Source organism: Misgurnus anguillicaudatus, chromosome 21, assembly GCF_027580225.2.
Source record: "Misgurnus anguillicaudatus chromosome 21, ASM2758022v2, whole genome shotgun sequence".
NCBI classification, from domain to species: domain Eukaryota; kingdom Metazoa; phylum Chordata; class Actinopteri; order Cypriniformes; family Cobitidae; genus Misgurnus; species Misgurnus anguillicaudatus.
Window position 1 is genome coordinate 48,984,976 of NC_073357.2, and position 18,776 is coordinate 49,003,751.

Consider the following 18,776-nt stretch of genomic DNA (forward strand, 5'->3'; position numbering starts at 1 on the left):
ACTTTTAAATGACCATAACTTGCTCAATTTTCTACCGATTTTTTTAAATGGTTTGGTTTGTTATAAATATCAGAGATGTACCTATGAGACTGCATACTTAATTAATCATTTTCATGAATCATGTTCAAGGATCCAGAATTATAGCCACGTTAATAATGTTTGTATGAAACCAAACTGTTCGAAAATCGGTAGAAAATTGAGCAAGTTATGGTCATTTAAAGGTGCAATGTGTAATTTTTAGAAGGATCTCTTGACAAAAATGCAAAATAATATACAAAACTATATTATCAGGGGTTTATAAAGACCTTTCATAATGAAGCGTTATGTTTTTATTACCTCGAATGAGACGTTTTTATCTACATACACCGAGGGTCCCCTTACATGGAAGTCGCCATTTTGTGCTGCCATTTTTTTACAGAAGCCCTTAACGGACAAACTTTTTTACTAAGTTGTCTCTGTCGATGACATGTTTGTCCGGTGGCAGCTACCGTAGCTTCTCTATGTGTTTCAAAAGCGAGGGTTGGGCAGTGGACTGAGCCTTTGGTTGCAATTCGCAACCTCACCACTAGATGCCGCTAAAATTTACACACTGCACCTTTAAATGTACCTGCACCATTAAACTCAATGCTATGAGTGAGCGAGCTGTCTGAGGTAAGATGGACACCAGGTGATGACGTTAGAAACTCCGCCATAACACATCTAGCCTTTATTACACATATCTATGGCTATGACGCAGCTCCAGGAAATTGCTTAAGGATATATTGATATTACTGTTCTTCAAACCTTTTCAGGTATTTTCATGATAATAAAGAATATGTATAATGATTATGTTTGACGAGTGATTTCAGATCGATAAGGACTTACTGATCAAAAGCCGTAGTACATGAAATAGCTGTGAATAATATTGCCTGTGTGATTCAGAATAGTTATCGGCCACGTGTTATTAGTGTATATCAGCATTTATTGGTGCACCCCTCGTGACCATAACAGAAAAGACTTTAAACTCCTGATCACACAAATTAAATCTGAGAACCAATGCTGGAGCACACCAGAGTACCGAACCAAAGACTACCTGAACGATGTGATCCGAGTTTGGGTTTCTGGGACTGTTGTGAGATTCACGTGATTGTAAAAGCTGCTTGCACTTAGGTGTGCACTGGTAATCTGCGCATGCGGTCTAGCCCATAACAATGATCATAAGTTTCCACAACGCATGATTACCATGACAACTGATGAATTACACATTGCGATGCACATACTTTATGAGTAGCTGCCGCTCTATTTCTCTATCTCTCCCCCCTTGCGCTCTTTTTCTCTCTTTCTCTCTTTCTCTCTCTCTCTCTCTCTCTCTCTCTCTCTCTCCCTCTTTCTCTCTATCTCTCTCTTGGTTGCCCTTATTGTCTCTTTCATGTTATGTTTATTTCTTTTCATTATTATCCTATTATCTGCTGATTGTGTTCTGTGACTCATGAGTGTGGGGTAGCTGATAAAATTGATAAGCTTGTAATTAATGTCTCTGCAATCAGCTGACTAAGAAACACAGATGAGCTAGAAAACAAAGGGAAATGTAAGCAGTATTTGCTTCTTGACTATGTACGTGTGTTTGTGTGTCTGTGTGCAACTTAGTGGCACTGTTGCGATTGGTGTGTGTTTGTGAGAAAGCTGTGGCTTTAATCACTTAAGGTCACCTCTGTTACCGCTCATCTCTGATCAGTATTAGGTGTCTGTTGTCCTATGTGACCTCTTTGAATTAACCACATTAGCTTGACCTGTGGTCATTACTTTATACAGGGAGAGTAACACAAATTTTGCTTATTGATTTAAAACACAATGATAAGCTTTATAACTGTCAGGTCGGACTCAGCAGGAAATATCAGTTGTGTACACGTAATGTAAAGTAACCTGCAATTTTATGTTTCAAACAGAGATGGCGATATAGAGGCAAGGATTATAGATTGAAGCTTTAAAATAAACATTACATTACAGTTCAGATACATATGATTTCTTTAAAAAATATTTGTGATTATTAACTCACCCTTGTACCATCCAAAAAAATATGCTCAATGCAGTGGAGGTGAATGGGGATTGAGGCTGCCAGTAGCATCTCTGTTTGTGCACCACAGAATAAATGTAAGGGTGGCTAAATGACATCTTGTTCATTTTGGGATGTGCCTTTACGCTGCATTATAGTTTTATAGCTTTAGCTAATGGTTCCTGTAGCTTAAAGGAATAGTCTACTCATTTTCAATATTAAAATATGTTATTACCTTAACTAAGAATTGTTGGTGCATCCCTGTATCGTCTGTGTGCGTGCGCGTGGGCGCTGGAGCGCGTTGCGACGCTTCGGTGGCATGTGGCTTGGCCCCATTCGTTCAATGGTACCATTTGGAGATAAAGTTAGAAGTGACCAAACACATCAACGTTTTTCCTATTTAAGACGAGTAGTTATACGAGCAAGTTTGGTGGTACAAAATAAAACGTAGCGCTTTTCTAAGCGGATTTAAAAGAGGAGCTACATGTTATGGCGTAATAGCACTTTTGGGAGTACTTCGACTCGCCTGAAAAGTCTGCTCCCCTTCTCACTCTCATAATGGGAGAGGGAGGGTGTTACTGCGCCGAGTCGAAGTACTCCCAAAAGTGCTATTACGCCATAACATGTAGCTCCTCTTTTAAATCCGCTTAGAAAAGCGCTACGTTTTATTTTGTGCCACCAAACTTGCTCATATAACTACTCGTCTTAAATAGGAAAAACGTTGATGTGTTTGGTCACTTCTAACTTTATCTCTAAATGGTACCATTGAATGAATGGGGCTAAGCTAAATGCTATCGAAGCGTTCAAGCGTCGCAGCGCGCTCCAGCGCTTACGTGCACGCACACAGATGATAGAGGGATGTATCAACAATTCTTAGTTAAGGTAATAACATATTTTAATATTGAAAATGAGTAGACTATTCCTTTAACTTAGAGCAATGTGTCCTAAGAGATGACAAACTGAAATTTATAGCTTGAATGCACTGTAAGTCGCTTTGGAAAAATGTATTAATTTGGCTTACATACAGAATAAAATAGAAATTGCATATCACACCCTTACCCTCTCTGTGATTTCAAAAATTCTCTCTCACACACCGACACATTCACTCATTTCTGACATGAGGATTAGATATTCTACACCTCACACGTACTCAAATTCTCACGCTGTTTTCAGCTCAACAGCAAAGGCAGACATTAATTACGAGCTATGCTGTTTGAAATTGAATGATGCCTGAAGGCATGACAAGCCATGTGTTTTATGCGGGTCACAGGTGAAAGTATGAGTTAGTATTCAAATGACAGTCCTGTTTGTAGCTGCTGATGTCATTAGTGATCACTTACATCTTTTGTTTGTAGATTGTATGGTATGAGTGAACATTTAACTGCTTGTAGTGTTGGTTTCTAAGATTGTTGACCTGTGGTTTGACACTGAATAAGCACAGTTAGAGTTGTCAAACGATTAATCGTGATTAATGGCATACAAAATAAAAGTTTACATTTGCATAATATACAGTGAGGAAAATAAGTATTTGAACACCCTGCAATTTTGCAAGTTCTCCCACTTTGAAATCATGGAGGGGTCTAAAATTGTCATCGTAGGTTCATGTCCACTCTGAGAGACATAATCTAAAAAAAATCCAGAAATCACAATGTATGATTTTTTAACTAATTATTTGTATGATACAGCTGCAAATAAGTATTTGAACACCTGTCTATTAGCTAGAATTCTGACCCTCAAAGACCTGCCTTTATGCCATTTATTATCCTAAATTAGATGCACCTGTTAGCTGCATAAAGACACCTGTCCACCCCATACAATCAGTATGAATCCAACTACTAACATGGCCAAGAACAAAGGGCTGTCCAAAGACACTAGAGACAAAATTATACACCTTCACAAGGCTGGAAAGGGCTACGGGGAAATTGCCAAGCAGCTTGGTGAAAAAAGGTCCACTGTTGGAGCAATCATTAGAAAACGGAAGAAGCTAAACATGACTGTCAATCTCCCTCGGACTGGGGCTCCATGCAAGATCTAACCTCGTGGGGTCTTAATGATCCTAGGAAAGATGAGAAATCTGCCCAGAACTACAGGGAAGGAGCTGGTCAATGACCTGAAAAGAGCTGGGACCACCATTTCCAAGGTTACTGTTGGTAATACACTAAGACGTCATGGTTTGAAATCATGCATGGCACGGAAGGTTCCCCTGCTTAAACCAGCACATGTCCAGGTCCGTCTTAATTTTGCCAATGACCATTTGGATGATTCAGAGGATTCATGGGAGAAAGTCATGTGGTCAGGTGAGACCAAAATAGAACTTTTTAGTCATAATTCCACTAAACGTGTTTGGAGAAAGACGAATGATGAGTACCATCCCAAGAACACCATCCCTACTGTGAAGCATGGTAGCATCATGCGACGACAATTTCAGACCCCTCCATGATTTTTAAGTGGGAGAACTTGCAAAATAGCAGAGTGTTCAAATACTTATTTTCCTCACTGTATATACATAATAATTACACACAGTACACATAGATATAATAATAATAATAATCTTTTATTTTGTAAACGATTAATCACGATTAATTGTTTGACAGCCCTATGCACAAGTTGTATTCAGGTTGAATCTCACTGATGCATTAAACTGAGCACACAGACATATGAATTTTAAATACACCATAAAAATCTTTTCATGCATTTTCATGATATAAAAATAAACCTTGGTATATAATGTATTTTATGCTGATTTGCAAAGGACAACTTTATTGCTATGAAGATGCTCTTTCATAGCTCAGGAATCTTAATGGAGTTCTCTGTTGTTTCAACGGGTATAAATTTTATCCATGGTTGTTTTTCCTAAAATTGTTTTTGGAGAAATGAAACATTATTATAGCAATAAATGGTTGACAAACAGTAATGTAATAGAGCTATAAAATGAATGTAGATAGCATACCTCCGTTAATGTGGTCTTGGAGCAACTTGATAAGACACATTCTTTAGTTCATATTAAAATCACATTTGACTGCAGACCTTGGTATATTGGGAAGTCTGTGCACCGTTTGATACCTCCTGAGACCTTTTGAAACTCTAGAGGAGGCATATGAGAGATAAAAATAAAATGTGACCTTAACAAAACAATTCCTCTTCTAGTCTCTAACAACTGTTGAAACATTCAATAAATTAGCCCTTCTCATATTAATGCTTTCTTAGGATTAATTGCTTTGTTATTCTCTTCATTTTCGTAAGTCACTTATGATAAAGCGTCTGCTAAATGTTTTAATGTAAATTAGATTACTTGCTAATGAGAGAAATTTTTAAGAAGCTGGAGATTTCAGGAAGTCTTCATTTAGAGCCTGTCCACACGAAGATGCATTAAGCTGTATACGTAAAAAAAATATTTTAGGGCCTTTCCGTATATATGGATCAGTCATTTTGGGAGCCTGAAACGGCTATTTTAAAAAAAACTGGGTCCCAGAGTGGATAAATCTGAAAACAGCACCCATGCGGTTTTGTGTATAGAGCCAATCCGTATATTTTTTAAAGCGATGATGTCATCACCCCACGTCTCAACCCTAGTCAGAGATCGCTACGTCACATAAAAGCACCAACAACAGCTATGGCGGACTTATACGTGTTTGTGTTCTTATTGAGCCTATTAGCTTTACTACAGCAAAATCTTCAGCTCCCAGGCTACTACGTTGAGCAACATATGATTATGGACAACAAAAAGGGGTAACACTTTATTATAATGTTCATTAATTAACATTAGTTAACTAACATGAACTAATGATGAACTGCACTTGTGCAGCATTTATTAATCTTTATTAATGTTAATTTCAACAATTACTAATACTTTATTAAAATTTGGTTAACGTTAGTTAATGCACCGTGAACTAACATGAACAACAATGAACAGCTTTATTTCTATTAACTAACATTAACAAAGATGAATAAATACTGTAACAAATGTATTGCTCATGGTTTGTTCATGTTAGTTAATACATTAACTAATGTTAAATCATGAACATTATAATAAAGTGTTACCCAAAAAGGTTCATCTCTGTGCCAGAATGACAACACCACATACTGGTCTGGCATATAATCTACATCGATTTGAGTGTTTGTTGTGGTTTTGTGTGTGCAGATGTTTCTTGAGGCGCCACCCTATTTGCAGACATTTTTTTTTAAATGAGGAAAAACAAAGATTGGATAGGGAAAGCTCTGGCTTTGTGTGGATGTGGCCTTTTTCTGCATGTAAGCCAATTGCTCTGAACAATTGGAGAATCAATCAATCAATCAATCGTTCTCAAAAGAAATAGCTGTACCTTATAAAAAGGTCCTACCATATAATTATATACATGTATATATTTAGCACCAATATGTATATTTGAGGTACTCTCAAAGATGTACTTTTTGAAGTGGTGCCCTCAGTGAAACTTCTGTACCTTTATTTCTGAGAGTGTGTAGATTCTAGTGGATGTGATTTATGGATAACAGCGTGTGAGGAAAGAGCTGAATAAATAAATGGATGCAAATGCGTAGCAGCGTGTGTTTCTGAGAACACAAAAAAGTGGACTTGTAAACTAAGCTTTGGGAGATTGTTTACCCTCACGTTCAATATTGCCCTTCCTACAAAATGTGTTTCAAGCAAAGGTCTGTAAAATATGCTTAATTCAATTTCTTCATTACACATTCAGCTTTATTCATGAGACCCTTGTGCTCGGCTAGTTATTTATCCTTTCTTGTTGCTCATTAAAGAGGGAGCAAACACAGGAAATCCCATTGATGTAAAGTGATGTCTTAAGGTCATTCAAATAACAAAACTTGACTCTTGACTCTCACATGTACACACACACAATCACACTTACATGTTTATATCTATGGTGCAAGCTGGTGCGATTAAGTAGAGGCGGGGACTAATTTGTATTTGGATGTAAACTAATTGAAGGGGTGCACTGTCAGAAAAATATGTACAAAACTGTACATTTTCTGTACCCTAAGATTCCGTTTTGTACCTTTACATGTATTCAAAACATAATACAATGTTTTATCTTTTTGAGTACACTACTGTACATTAAGGACCTATTGTGTACCTTTTAAAAGGTACAGTTAAATGTTATGTTATGTTATACCTGTAACATTTAACTTGTAAACACAAGGCACACAATACTGTAGGTTCTTTAGGGTATAATATTGTACCCAAAAAGGTTCAATGTGTTGAATACCTTTAAAGGTACAAAAAGGAGCTTGAAGGTACCACCCTAGTGACAGAAAAGCTACAGCTTTGTTCTTTTCATTCTGACAGTGTGTACAGTTACGTTCAAGCTATTTTAAAGCATGAGGAAATTAGCGTCAAAGTAAAAACTTGCATGCTAGAGGGAACAGGTGAAATTTAACATATTGACTGTTTACTGTACAAACTGTAATGTAAAATTACTGAAAAACTGTATTTGTGTATTACAGACAATTTCTGTAATTTATTGTGCCGTTATTTTACAGTATTTTTCCGGCACCCCAGCTGCCAAAATCTTACCTTTTTTACAGAATTCTTTTTACAGTGTTAATGTAAAATTACAGAAGAAACTGTATTTTTGTATTACAGAAAATTTCTGTAATTTTTGTGCCCGTTATTTTGTGGGTTTTAGCTGCCGGAATATTACAGTTTTTTACAGATTTTTTTACAGTGCAGTGTTTCCCCTAGGTTTACAGCTTTGGGGGGGGGGGGGTCGGGTGTATATATACGTAAATATATTGCTCATTCATTGTTCATCAATGTTAGTTAATACATTTATATGATAAACAAATTTTAAATGATGCATTTGTTGAAGAGAATAATCCTGTTTCTTAATTATCTGTTCTGTTGTCAGACATAAACGAGTAGACTATAAAGTAGTGAGTAAACACGATCCAGTAACACCTTGTGTTTAATCCAACCAGCTTTTCCTTTAACTCTGCTGAAATCCTGATATATAAACGTGATTTATAATTGTCTGACAAAATCATACATTTACATTAAAGCCTTACTGCTATTGCTTTTCTCATCATGTCTTGTTGTGTTATGAGCTTTTTTATTTCAAATGTGAGTTTTATTGTATGTCGCGTACAGGGCTTGACAATAACTTTTTTGCTCACCAGCCAAAGTGGCTAGTTGTTTTCCAAAGTTACTAGTCACAATTTTGTTGCTGGTAAAATACATTTTATATGATTAAACTTGACTTTGGTATCCTAAAATGACTTAAATTTAAGGGAATTGTACTCGATTTAGCTAGATTAGATTGACTTTCAAATGCAGACTGACCTCCCAAGTTAAGACTACATTATTTAGCTGTTAATATCAGTATAGATTATATCATATATTTAGGTGCATGAAAACATGCTAGAAAGGCATAAATAGATTAACTTTAAATTAATATATTAACAGTGGAGCACGGTGTAGAAGAATAACTAAAAAGATAAACAAAAAAACCCTAGACAAACTTTAAATATTTATTAACAACAGCAATAAAATTTATATGCTTGATCATGGTTTCTGTTAAAAGTTATTTAAGACTTTAAATGGCAAATGTCGAGGGGGCATTATTTTTGCACAAAGTAGCCTACATTAAAATGATGCGCGAACCTCTCCTCTTGTGGGTTTCCTTTGATTTTGGACAAAACTGAGACGTGAGCATTCAGGTATGCGCTGAATTTCTCTCCACTCTAGCCCAGAGAGTGTGCACGCACTTTAAATCTCTTCAGTCACTTCCATGGAATTGTATGCGCTCAGACTGCGTCCCGTGCATTCGCAAATCCATCAGCTTTTGAGCTCTCTCCTGTTAAAAGTTGGCGCTTGGTCCGCAACGCGAGCCTCCGCTGCATCACGCGCGTGTCTCAGTACGTTGCGCTGGGTGCAGGGATAATTTTGCATAACTTTTAAGAAAACTACAATTAAAAAATATATTTTAGCCAAAGTGGCTAGTGGGATTGCCTGTCTTACTCGCCAGAGCCGAAAACTACCCGCATTTGGCGGGTGTTAATGTCAAGCCCTGGTCGCGTAGCCTAATAGCGCAGACAATTCGGTGCAAATTCAGAAATATGACAGCATACACTGTTACTGTTACACAGGGTTACTACAAAACACATGCGTGGTGCGGGCATACTGTACAGCATGATAGAGAGGGAGAGGATGCGCGCGTGTGTGGGAAACGCTAATGCTAAACTTTCGTCTTCTCTGTCAGTAACATCCGTGACTGTTGATGTTTATGCAAAAAAAAAAACTACGGAGGACTTTGAAAATACCGTCACCTTTTCAGTTATGAGGCGTGCGCTGCACGCAACATGACAGAGCGCGCGTGCAGTGATTAAGCCGAACAGTAAAATATAAATGTGCGCACTCAATTGGATAATTTTAAACGCGCAAACACAGACAAAAAAGACATTCCATCGTAGAAACAAGATAAATAACATATTACTTGAGGGCTATTTAGTTTGTTTAATAAAATAACAAATTGTTATCTGGCGCTATAAAGAAAATCAAATCAAATTTACTTGACCTTCAAGGGGGGCGGGTCGAGCCGTGAGGAGGGCGGGGCGCCCCCCTTATATAATGGTAGGGGAAACACTGCAGTGTTAATGTAAAATTACAGAAAAAAATGTATTTTTGTATTACAGAAAATTTCTGTAATTTATTGTGCCAGTTATTTTACGGTATTTTTCTGGCACCCCAGCTGCCGGAATTTTACAGTTTTTACAGAATTTTTTTACAGTGTTAATGTAAAATTACAGAAAAACTGTATTTTTGTATTACAGAAAATTTCTGTAATTTATTGTGCCAGTTATTTTGCGCTATTTTTCCGGCACCTCAGCTGCCGGAATTTTACCGTTTTTTACAGAATTGTTTTACAGTGTTAATGTAAAATTACAGAAAAAAACTGTAAATTTCTGTAACCCCAGCTGTTGGAATTTTGCCATTTTTTACAGAATGTTTTTTTTTTTACAGTTATCCCATTCCTCTACCCAACACCTAAACCTAACCCTTACAGAAAACTTTGTTATTTTTAAAAACATTATTCTGTTTCATTTTTAAGCTTGTTTCCTTATGGGGACCAGAAATTCCTTGCAATGTGAAATAATTACTGGCATAACAATCTTTGTGGGGACATTGGTTCCCATAGAGATTACCAGGCAGGTACACATTCACATTATAAATACTTTATGTTTGGCAATAAGTCAGTGGTGTATTTTCTGGCAACTGCTGCTAAAAATATCCCGTCTCTAAATGTAATTTCTTGTTTTTTACAGACATTCTCAGGTTTCTTTTTGTAGGAATAATCAGTTTGTTTTCAACCGCATCCCACACTTTTTGATATGCACAGATAATGAGGGGAAGGGGCTATAAGCAGAAACATGTTGAAAAATAATACTTTCATTATGGTTTAATGTGCTGGGGCTCTGAGCCTCTCTTCAACCTCCAGGAACAAGTTGATGATTATTAGCTGGGTGCTTCAGCAGACTAGACATAAACTGCCTTCTGTCTCCGAACAGTTTAAAGTCCTGCTCTGGTTAAGTGCACAATTGGTTGCCTAAGTTCTTCAAAAATTTAAAAGGTATTGACTGCTGTTTTTATGGAGAAGTTTTTTATCCAAAGAAATGCCAAAAATGCAGTCAGGCTTCTTTATAGTGTGGATTTCGGTCTTTAAAGAATGTTGTGTATCCAACCAGATAATATTAAATCCAAGTATGAATATGCCAATAATGTTACTGATCCAAGGGTTAGGTCCAGGTCACTAGTTCTATCACTAGGCCTTTTTCATCCGCAGTAAAATATCTCCATTACTTAAAAATAGTCAGCTGTGTTGTGAGTGAACACTTCTACTCATGCATGAGGCAGAGAAGAGATGGAGAGGAAGAACATCAGACAGGAAAGTTTTATTACCTAATCTCAGTGGCCCTTTACACAACAGCATTTTCAGCCAAAACTGGGAATGTTTTATGTGGTTTGGCTGTCTTGAAAACGCAAACTTTTGAAGACTAGTTTCAAAGCCTTAAAAAAAACAATTTGTTTTCTTTGTGTAAACTATAAAAAACGTGAATCTGTGACATTAGGGCTGCACCATTTTGAGAATAAAAATCGAATTGCATTTTCTTTTTTATCACAATAGCGATTTAAAATGTGATTTACTGCTACAGGTTTGTTGTGGTGCTTTAACAGCATTAAAGAAAGACCAAGCATACAGTAATAAAAAACTGAAAAAGTACTGTTCATTTAAAAGCATTAAACATTGTGGCCAAACTGGCCTTTTTTTATACAGTTGTCATGATGCAAACATCTGTCATGACAAATTAAGAAAATTCTTTGCTCATTCGAACATAACAAGTAGTGTTAAAATCCCCTTATTGGTTGCGCTTTTCGTCAAGACGGCAAGGAATACATTAGTGCTTCTTAGCGTACACTCTTAAGAAAAATGGTTCTATATAGTACCAAATAAGGGTTCTTCAGCTTGTAACAATAGCAGCACCCTTTCTGGTACTATATAGAACCCTTTTTTAGATGGTTCTATATAGAACCTTGCCTTGAAAAAGTGCTAAATAGAACCTCAGTGGTGCTATAAAGAACCCTTTCATTTATCAGCAGTCAGGAGGATTATTTTTTTAGTTTTTTCTTATTTATAGCACTTTATAAAGTTTAACAGTTTAAAAACAGAACTTCAAGACATCAGAACATTTTCACTTTTTCATTACATGAGGTGTCATACAATAATAAATATGTGCATTAAAATCACAATCAGAATAAATATATGAATTATTATGCAAATATAACAAATCACTACTCAAATAAGATATGGATATTAAATAACAGCTTCAATATTAAATAAAATTAACAATCAAATTTGACAATTAAAATCATTCTAAATAGACAACAATTACATGCAATCAATAAAATCATGACATGCAACATCAAAACATGCAAATGATAATAAATCCTGAATTTTAACATATTATTGACATTACATTCAGATGTATACATTTTAGCACAAACAGATCGATGATATAGAATACAAATGAATGGGATGTTTATAATGCATTATTAACTGTAAAAAATAAAAGTCAATAGGATTGTGTCAATATTTGTAGAATCTCACCAAAAAAGTCCATATTATTTTCTTTACGGGATCATCCAATACTCCAATACTCCATCCAATGTTCTTTGTTTTGTTGCAATGATGCTGAACATTTAGTCAGATAATAGTAAGATAAGAAATTGTCTTCTATTGTCATGTTGATCTTGAGACACAGGCTGTGATTAACAAAGATCTCCATCACCTGGCTGTGGTCATCATCATACAAGGTTGAGCATCAGGCTGAACAAGATTTGGATCTGTTGGAGATGGGAGAAAGGATAAGACATGGAGACAAAACAAGTTAATATTAGCCTGGAGTTTGCTTACATTCTGTATGTTAAACATGATTTGACAGAAGTTTTAATATGACTCTGCTCAAGATACCTTCGTGAGCTTCACTCACGATTCAACCTAAAACAGAGAAAAATAATTCTGTTATCACAAGTAAATGTGCCACAAGATCCCACACACAATCTCCAAAATGTTTAAACAGTAAATAACTATTATTTTAATGCCAGCATTGAAAGTAACATCCATACATCACCTTTAAAAACAGGATGTGTCTCTCATATCAAGCGGTCATGCGCACTGCCTTCACTCCCAGCATAAGCAAGATTACCTCACATGAAAACTCTGAAATATCAATAAAAAAAATAAACACATGTTGTACCACATTCTTTTCATAATTAGTTTAATAAACTTAATGTAAAATATACATGTATATGCTTTATAACAAACACTATAACAAATCATTATCCTAAGTCATTGTTAAAGCAGAGTCCCTGAAATATATCAATTAAAACAATATGAAGATTACCTGCTTTAAAGGGAATGAAGCTTACAGTATGTTGACCTGTTATAAAAGAAATAAAGTACATCAAAAACACACAAAACCTCAATTTACAAAATGTTTAAAGAGTAAATATTATTATTTTAATGTCAGCATTGAAAGAAACATGCATACATCACCTTTAAATACAATATGTGTCTCTCGTATCAAGTGGTCATACGCACTGCCTTCACTCCCAAAAAGATTACCTCACATATGAAAACTCTGAAATATCAATAAACTTAATGTACAATGTACATGTATATGCTTTTGAACACTTTAACAAATCATTATCCTAAGTCATTGTTAAAGCAGAGTCTCCTACCATTTAAAACAATATGAAGCTTACCTGCTTTAAAGGGAATGAAGCTTACAGTATAAAGTTTACCTGTTATAAAATAAATAAATTACAATAAGAACACACAAAACTTCAAGTTTCAAAATGTTTTTAACAATAAATGATGATTATTTTCCTCTCTTACCTGTTTGTGATGTTAGTCTGCAGGCAGTTCAGCAGGACTGATGATTCAGGGCTTTCACAGGTGAAAATAATCAGGACTAATAACTGACTAAATTTAAAATCAAAAAGGAGGGAAATAAAGAACCCTTTTGCCAAGACAAAGAACCATTTCAGCAAAAAATGGTTCTTCAGTAAGCTATGGATCTATATAGAACCTTTACCATCGTTTCAGAACCTTTGAATAACCTTTTTTCTTAAGAGTGTATTTGATAGTCCCTAATCGAAATAATTGCAGCTTTTGCGAATTGAAAATTGCACCCTTTCAAAACGTGATTAATTGTGCAGGTCTAGGTGACGTCATGCGCATGTGTTAATTCAGTCTATGGTAGGGATGTGCATTTATGTCATTTTTTCATTTCGATTAATCCATAGGTCTGAAAAACGAGTACTCGATTAACTGGGAGCGGGGCAATCAAAGGATCTGGGCGTATACGTCATGGTGAAAATGAAAATATTTTTATTCAAAGCACTCAAATAAAACTTAATTTTGAAGAAACTATGACAGAAAAATAAACACATACTAGATTGTTAATGAATTAAATGTTTTTAACAGAAACATCTAATAGGAAAAGCTGCGTGATGAGGTGAAACTAAAGGGTTAATAAACACAAACTGATGCGCTTCTACTGACTGATGTATTATACAACGTGCATAAATCTGCACAAAATGCAAGACTTCAACTAAGTTATGTACTGAGAGAAAGTTTAACGGTTAACCTGATAAGGAACACTGTGCCGTACACGGTACACCCCCTCCCTTGCACGTGAGGCTGCATTACGTCATTGTAACTTTGAAGGATTAAATCTTCAAAATATACGGTCATGCGGCACATCGTTGTAAAGCTTAGACTTTCGGGATTCCATTAAGGGCACACACAAAGCATAATATGATTTTTAGCAGTCATAAAACTGTAATCTAGTTGTTAGTTACCTTAACCGGGCGGCGCCGATTTAGGATATTTACTTACCTTCAGAATCTTCCCTTTATCCGCTTCGGTGAAATTGTCCAAAACAAATTGTTTATAAATCCCTGAAAGTCCAAGGAAATGGAACTCCTAGCCTTTTAATCCAAAATGATTTGTATATCTCACAATCTTGACATTTCTGACCGAATTACGATATAAATAGTGTATACAATTAGTTCACTAACGGACATTCGTTCGAATCTCACTTTTCATTCACAGTTTATAATGAATATATTCGGATGTCACGTTTATTGTGCAACGTCTGAGGAACAAATACGCCCCCTTGTGGAATTTCAGCCATTCCATAAGGGGCTACCCCGTTGTGGATGTGCACAATAACACCGCACTTTTAAACACGTCCAGCCAAAGCACAAACTTCATAACATTAAGCAGCTTTGTTATCATTTTAGCGATTAGCTGTGTCGTGTCGTCCTCTCACCTGCTCTCAGTCAAGATATGCTTGTATCGCTCTCTGGTATCTCTTAACATTTGATGTTTAAATATGAGATGATATGAGGGAACTTGTGACAGCGCTGTACATTTTGCATCTGACTGATTGTATTTTCGTTCTACCGAAGTAAACCATAGCGCCTCAGTGATGTGAGGTTTGGTCAGCTTCACAGCATTGCGCGGATCAGCAGGTTGCCACGGCGTGGGCGAGTGGACTTTATCTGTTTGTTCTTGAATCATGCATGTAACGTTACTGATGTCATATGCCGGTCAACGTCAAACACGCACCCAGTCTTTACTACCACACGCGCTTGTAATGCTAACCAGACATTCAAATGCCGCCATAACCACAATAAATAAATAAACCCACATGATCATTGTTTTCGTGATCGATTATTGATGCCACGTCCGAGTACTCGTGCCCATCCCTATTCTATAGGCATGCACAGGTATAACCAATGCAACAATGGTGGCCTATAGGACTGTGTTTGTGCTGCTCAAGATACTGAGTTTATTAGCGCTTATCCAACAAAGTTTTAAAAAAATGACACTTTATTGTCTAGGGTCACTCAACGCTTTTGCCCTCTTCATTGTTTATATTTATCGCTTTGTAGTAGAATTTGTATCTGGGCAGGCGTGTAGTGTTTTTTTTACAAAGTAGTATTGCCATCTACTGGCCTGTTGGTGCGTAATACAGCATTTTTAGTTCTGTTCGCTGATCCGTCTTTGACAGCGTTGATGTGTGTACATAAATATTTTTAACGCAAAAGAAAAACATTTCTGTTTATTCAGGGTTCCCACGTGTCCTTGAAATCCTTGAAAGTTGTGAATCTGGGGGAAGAAATTCAAGGCCCATGGAAGTTTTTGAAAATATACATACATATATACAGGTCATTGAAAGTGCTTGAATCTATTTTATGCAAAAGATTTTCTGGGAAAAAATACATATTATTCTCTGTGTAGTGTAGGATAATATCATACAATTTCTAGCCTTTTAAGCACATGTGCTAAACTGTTCACTTTAAATGCTTTAAATCTTCTTTATGCGAATGTTGATTCATACCAAAATGCTTTTTTGCATAGTTGTGTTTGACACATGAAAACGTCTCGGGTTACGTATGTAACTGTTGTTTCCTGAGAAGGGAACGAGACGCTGCATCTTCCTTGCCATACTTCCTGCGTCTCTGTAACGCCGTCTTTGGCAATATATCAGATAGCGATAAACTTCCTGGCTCCCGCGTCACCCTGTCTTTGTCGTTAAGCCTCACCATTGGTGGAATTTGATATACACATTCAGACGCACTTACCCCTGGAGGCGTCCCCAAAGTGTCACCGCAGTGACGCAGCGCGAGTTCCCTCGAATGGGAACTCTAACAATTTATCCTAAAAGGTAACACGATGTAACCTTGATCTCACTTGAAACGTGTCCCCACATTAAGTCCTTGAATTTGAGGACCTGGAAAGTCCTTGAAAGGTTCTTAAATTTGAAGTTAACTAAGGTGTGGGAACCCTGTTTATTATACCAAGCAAAGACAAAGAAAATCCACACATTGTCTTGTGACATAATAAAAAATCTTGGGATGAAAAACATAGACTGTACTTGTGATGACAGTGCAGCACTGAAAATAAGATTAAACAACAAGAGTTAAAATGTTAAAGAAGGGATTAATTTACTTAAACCAGAATCTAGTTTCATCGAAGACTCCTGGAGGTCGGTTAACAAGCTTTAGTTTATCATTCATCATTTCTCCTGACCTCTTCACCACTGCACACTGTATAAGATATTTTATAATAAAAACAGCTCTGTGCATTGCAATAGATCATTTTGATACATAAATAACACACAAATTGGGCATTTAAAGCATTAACGATGAAAGAAAACGAATATGCAGGCTACATACCGGCAAATCGTTTTTAATTAAAAAGATTACATTTATAAGAAAATCTAGCAGGCTTTGAATAGTTCACTCTCACATTTAGTTGACACCAGATATGACAGATGGAGAAACTGGATGTGCGCACTTGTGTTGACAAGTGGAAGATCTGTACAGGTGTATGTTAAACGCTAGCCTGTTTTTAAGCATATTTTTGGCTTTTGCGAAACAAGTCATTAGCTCACCTCCTGTCTTTCAAGAAGTGTCAAAGCAACTTCTCAACCACCATATGCTCCATTTCAAGCTATGAATATAAAATTATTTTTAATATAACTTGCGTATTCCCCCACCGCTCATTTTCCCTCTCTTTCTCTGTCAAGTAAAATTTTATGTGGTGTATCGACTTTATTCAGCAGCATATCGCCTTAGTCCCTAAAGTGATTTGCCAGATATTTCCTTAGGTGGTTTTGCGAGCGAATTAGTTACTTGTGGCAAATGCTCTTTGTGTAATCATTGTAATTTACCATTTAATCTAGACTTTATGGAGTCCGAATTAAGTCTTAAGGATTTTAATTGGATGAATACTTAAGGATTGATTTGGATTAATATAAGCGGCCTCTCACAGTTCAGTCACGAACAATGAGCGTGTCTACATCATAATAGATTAAAATAAATCAAAGTAGATTTGTTTGATACTGGTGCAAGTTCTAATTGAACAAACTTTCTTCACGGATAAACATTTCGAAAGGAAAAAGATCAGCTCATTTATTATGCAGCTGTGATTGTCAAAGATAAAGTGAGATTGGTGTTTCAAGTTTGTGTAATGAATTTCACTCCACTTCAGGGTTTATTTATATGTTAGTGCTGATAATACCTCTCTCTCTCTCTCTCTCTCTCTCTTTCTTTCTTTCTCTCTCTCAGTGTGGATTTGGTGCACGCCCAGATCCGCGTATGCGAGGGCCGCAGTCTACCCGAGTTGGGTCTTGACCAGGACAAGATCCGCATCAACGGTTGTGCCATTCAGTGCAGGGTCACCACAGAAGACCCCTCCCGTGGTTTTCAACCAGACACGGGTCGCATAGAGGTATGCCTGCTAGCGAATTACAGTAACATCACCTTCTTTCATTAGGCTACTTTTATACCCTGGCTACTTGGCTCTTTTTATAGGTGTATTGACGCAAGAATAGGGTTTCTGTCCAGAAACCAAGATGCCTTACGCCTTAAATTTTTATTTTACAATCTGGCCATTAAAGTGACCACATTTATCTGGATGTGTCTGCGTACTAAAACAACACACGAAGAATTGCTCGCACACTTTTAGAGTGGCATTATTTTGATGAATCATCTGGCAGCATTGATTGAAAGCGATTTTCATGGAGGGCTCTTATGGAGTCGAAAAAGCAGACAACCAGCACTCCGCGCTGCTCGATTTGATGTGGCGTTCTGTTCCAGCGCAGACATTTTATTGTTAGTGACGACAATCAACCTCATCCATCTGTTTGTGATGGGCCGGGGCGGTGCTGAGAAAGTGCACTTAGCTCGCAGCCTATGTGTGATGAAACTTGACTTTGTATAATGTCGGTGCCACTGTGGATAAACTACACAACATATCAGCCTGTTAAAACTGAGTAATTGTACATCGTTCCTAGACTTATGCTTATTCTAGGCTGTGTATTGTAGTACTATTAAGACCAGATCATCCCAATTGCCCTTTTAAAGGACAAAATATGCATTTTCTATTCAATTATCGTTGCTCTTTCACAATTTGATGTAGATCTTACAAAATACTTGTTAAGGCTCGAGCATTGAGGTGCGAGGACCCTGTTGTTCTTAAAGGAGTTATTATTATTATTATTCTCCACATTCAAAAAAGGTTGGAGCAAAGCCGTAAACCAAACAGGAAGTCAGCAATTTTGAGTATTTTGTGGTTTCTGCGCAGTTCTTGTCATACTTTAATAAACTACTTCTAGAGTTTTCTTCAGATCATCATCATATTTGGGGAGTCTCGTC

General features: G+C 36.6%; 1 protein-coding gene across 2 annotated transcripts in view; it reads left to right on the forward strand.

The window, feature by feature from the left end:
- The window catches only part of pcxb (pyruvate carboxylase b), a 292,116-nt gene that overhangs the window by 73,150 nt on the left and 200,190 nt on the right, over positions 1-18,776 (forward strand). For both annotated transcript variants that reach the window (XM_055211545.2, XM_073859309.1), the window contains exon 9: positions 17,688-17,850. In XM_055211545.2, coding sequence (XP_055067520.2) covers positions 17,688-17,850 — 163 coding nt within the window. The remainder of the gene's footprint in view (positions 1-17,687; positions 17,851-18,776) is intronic.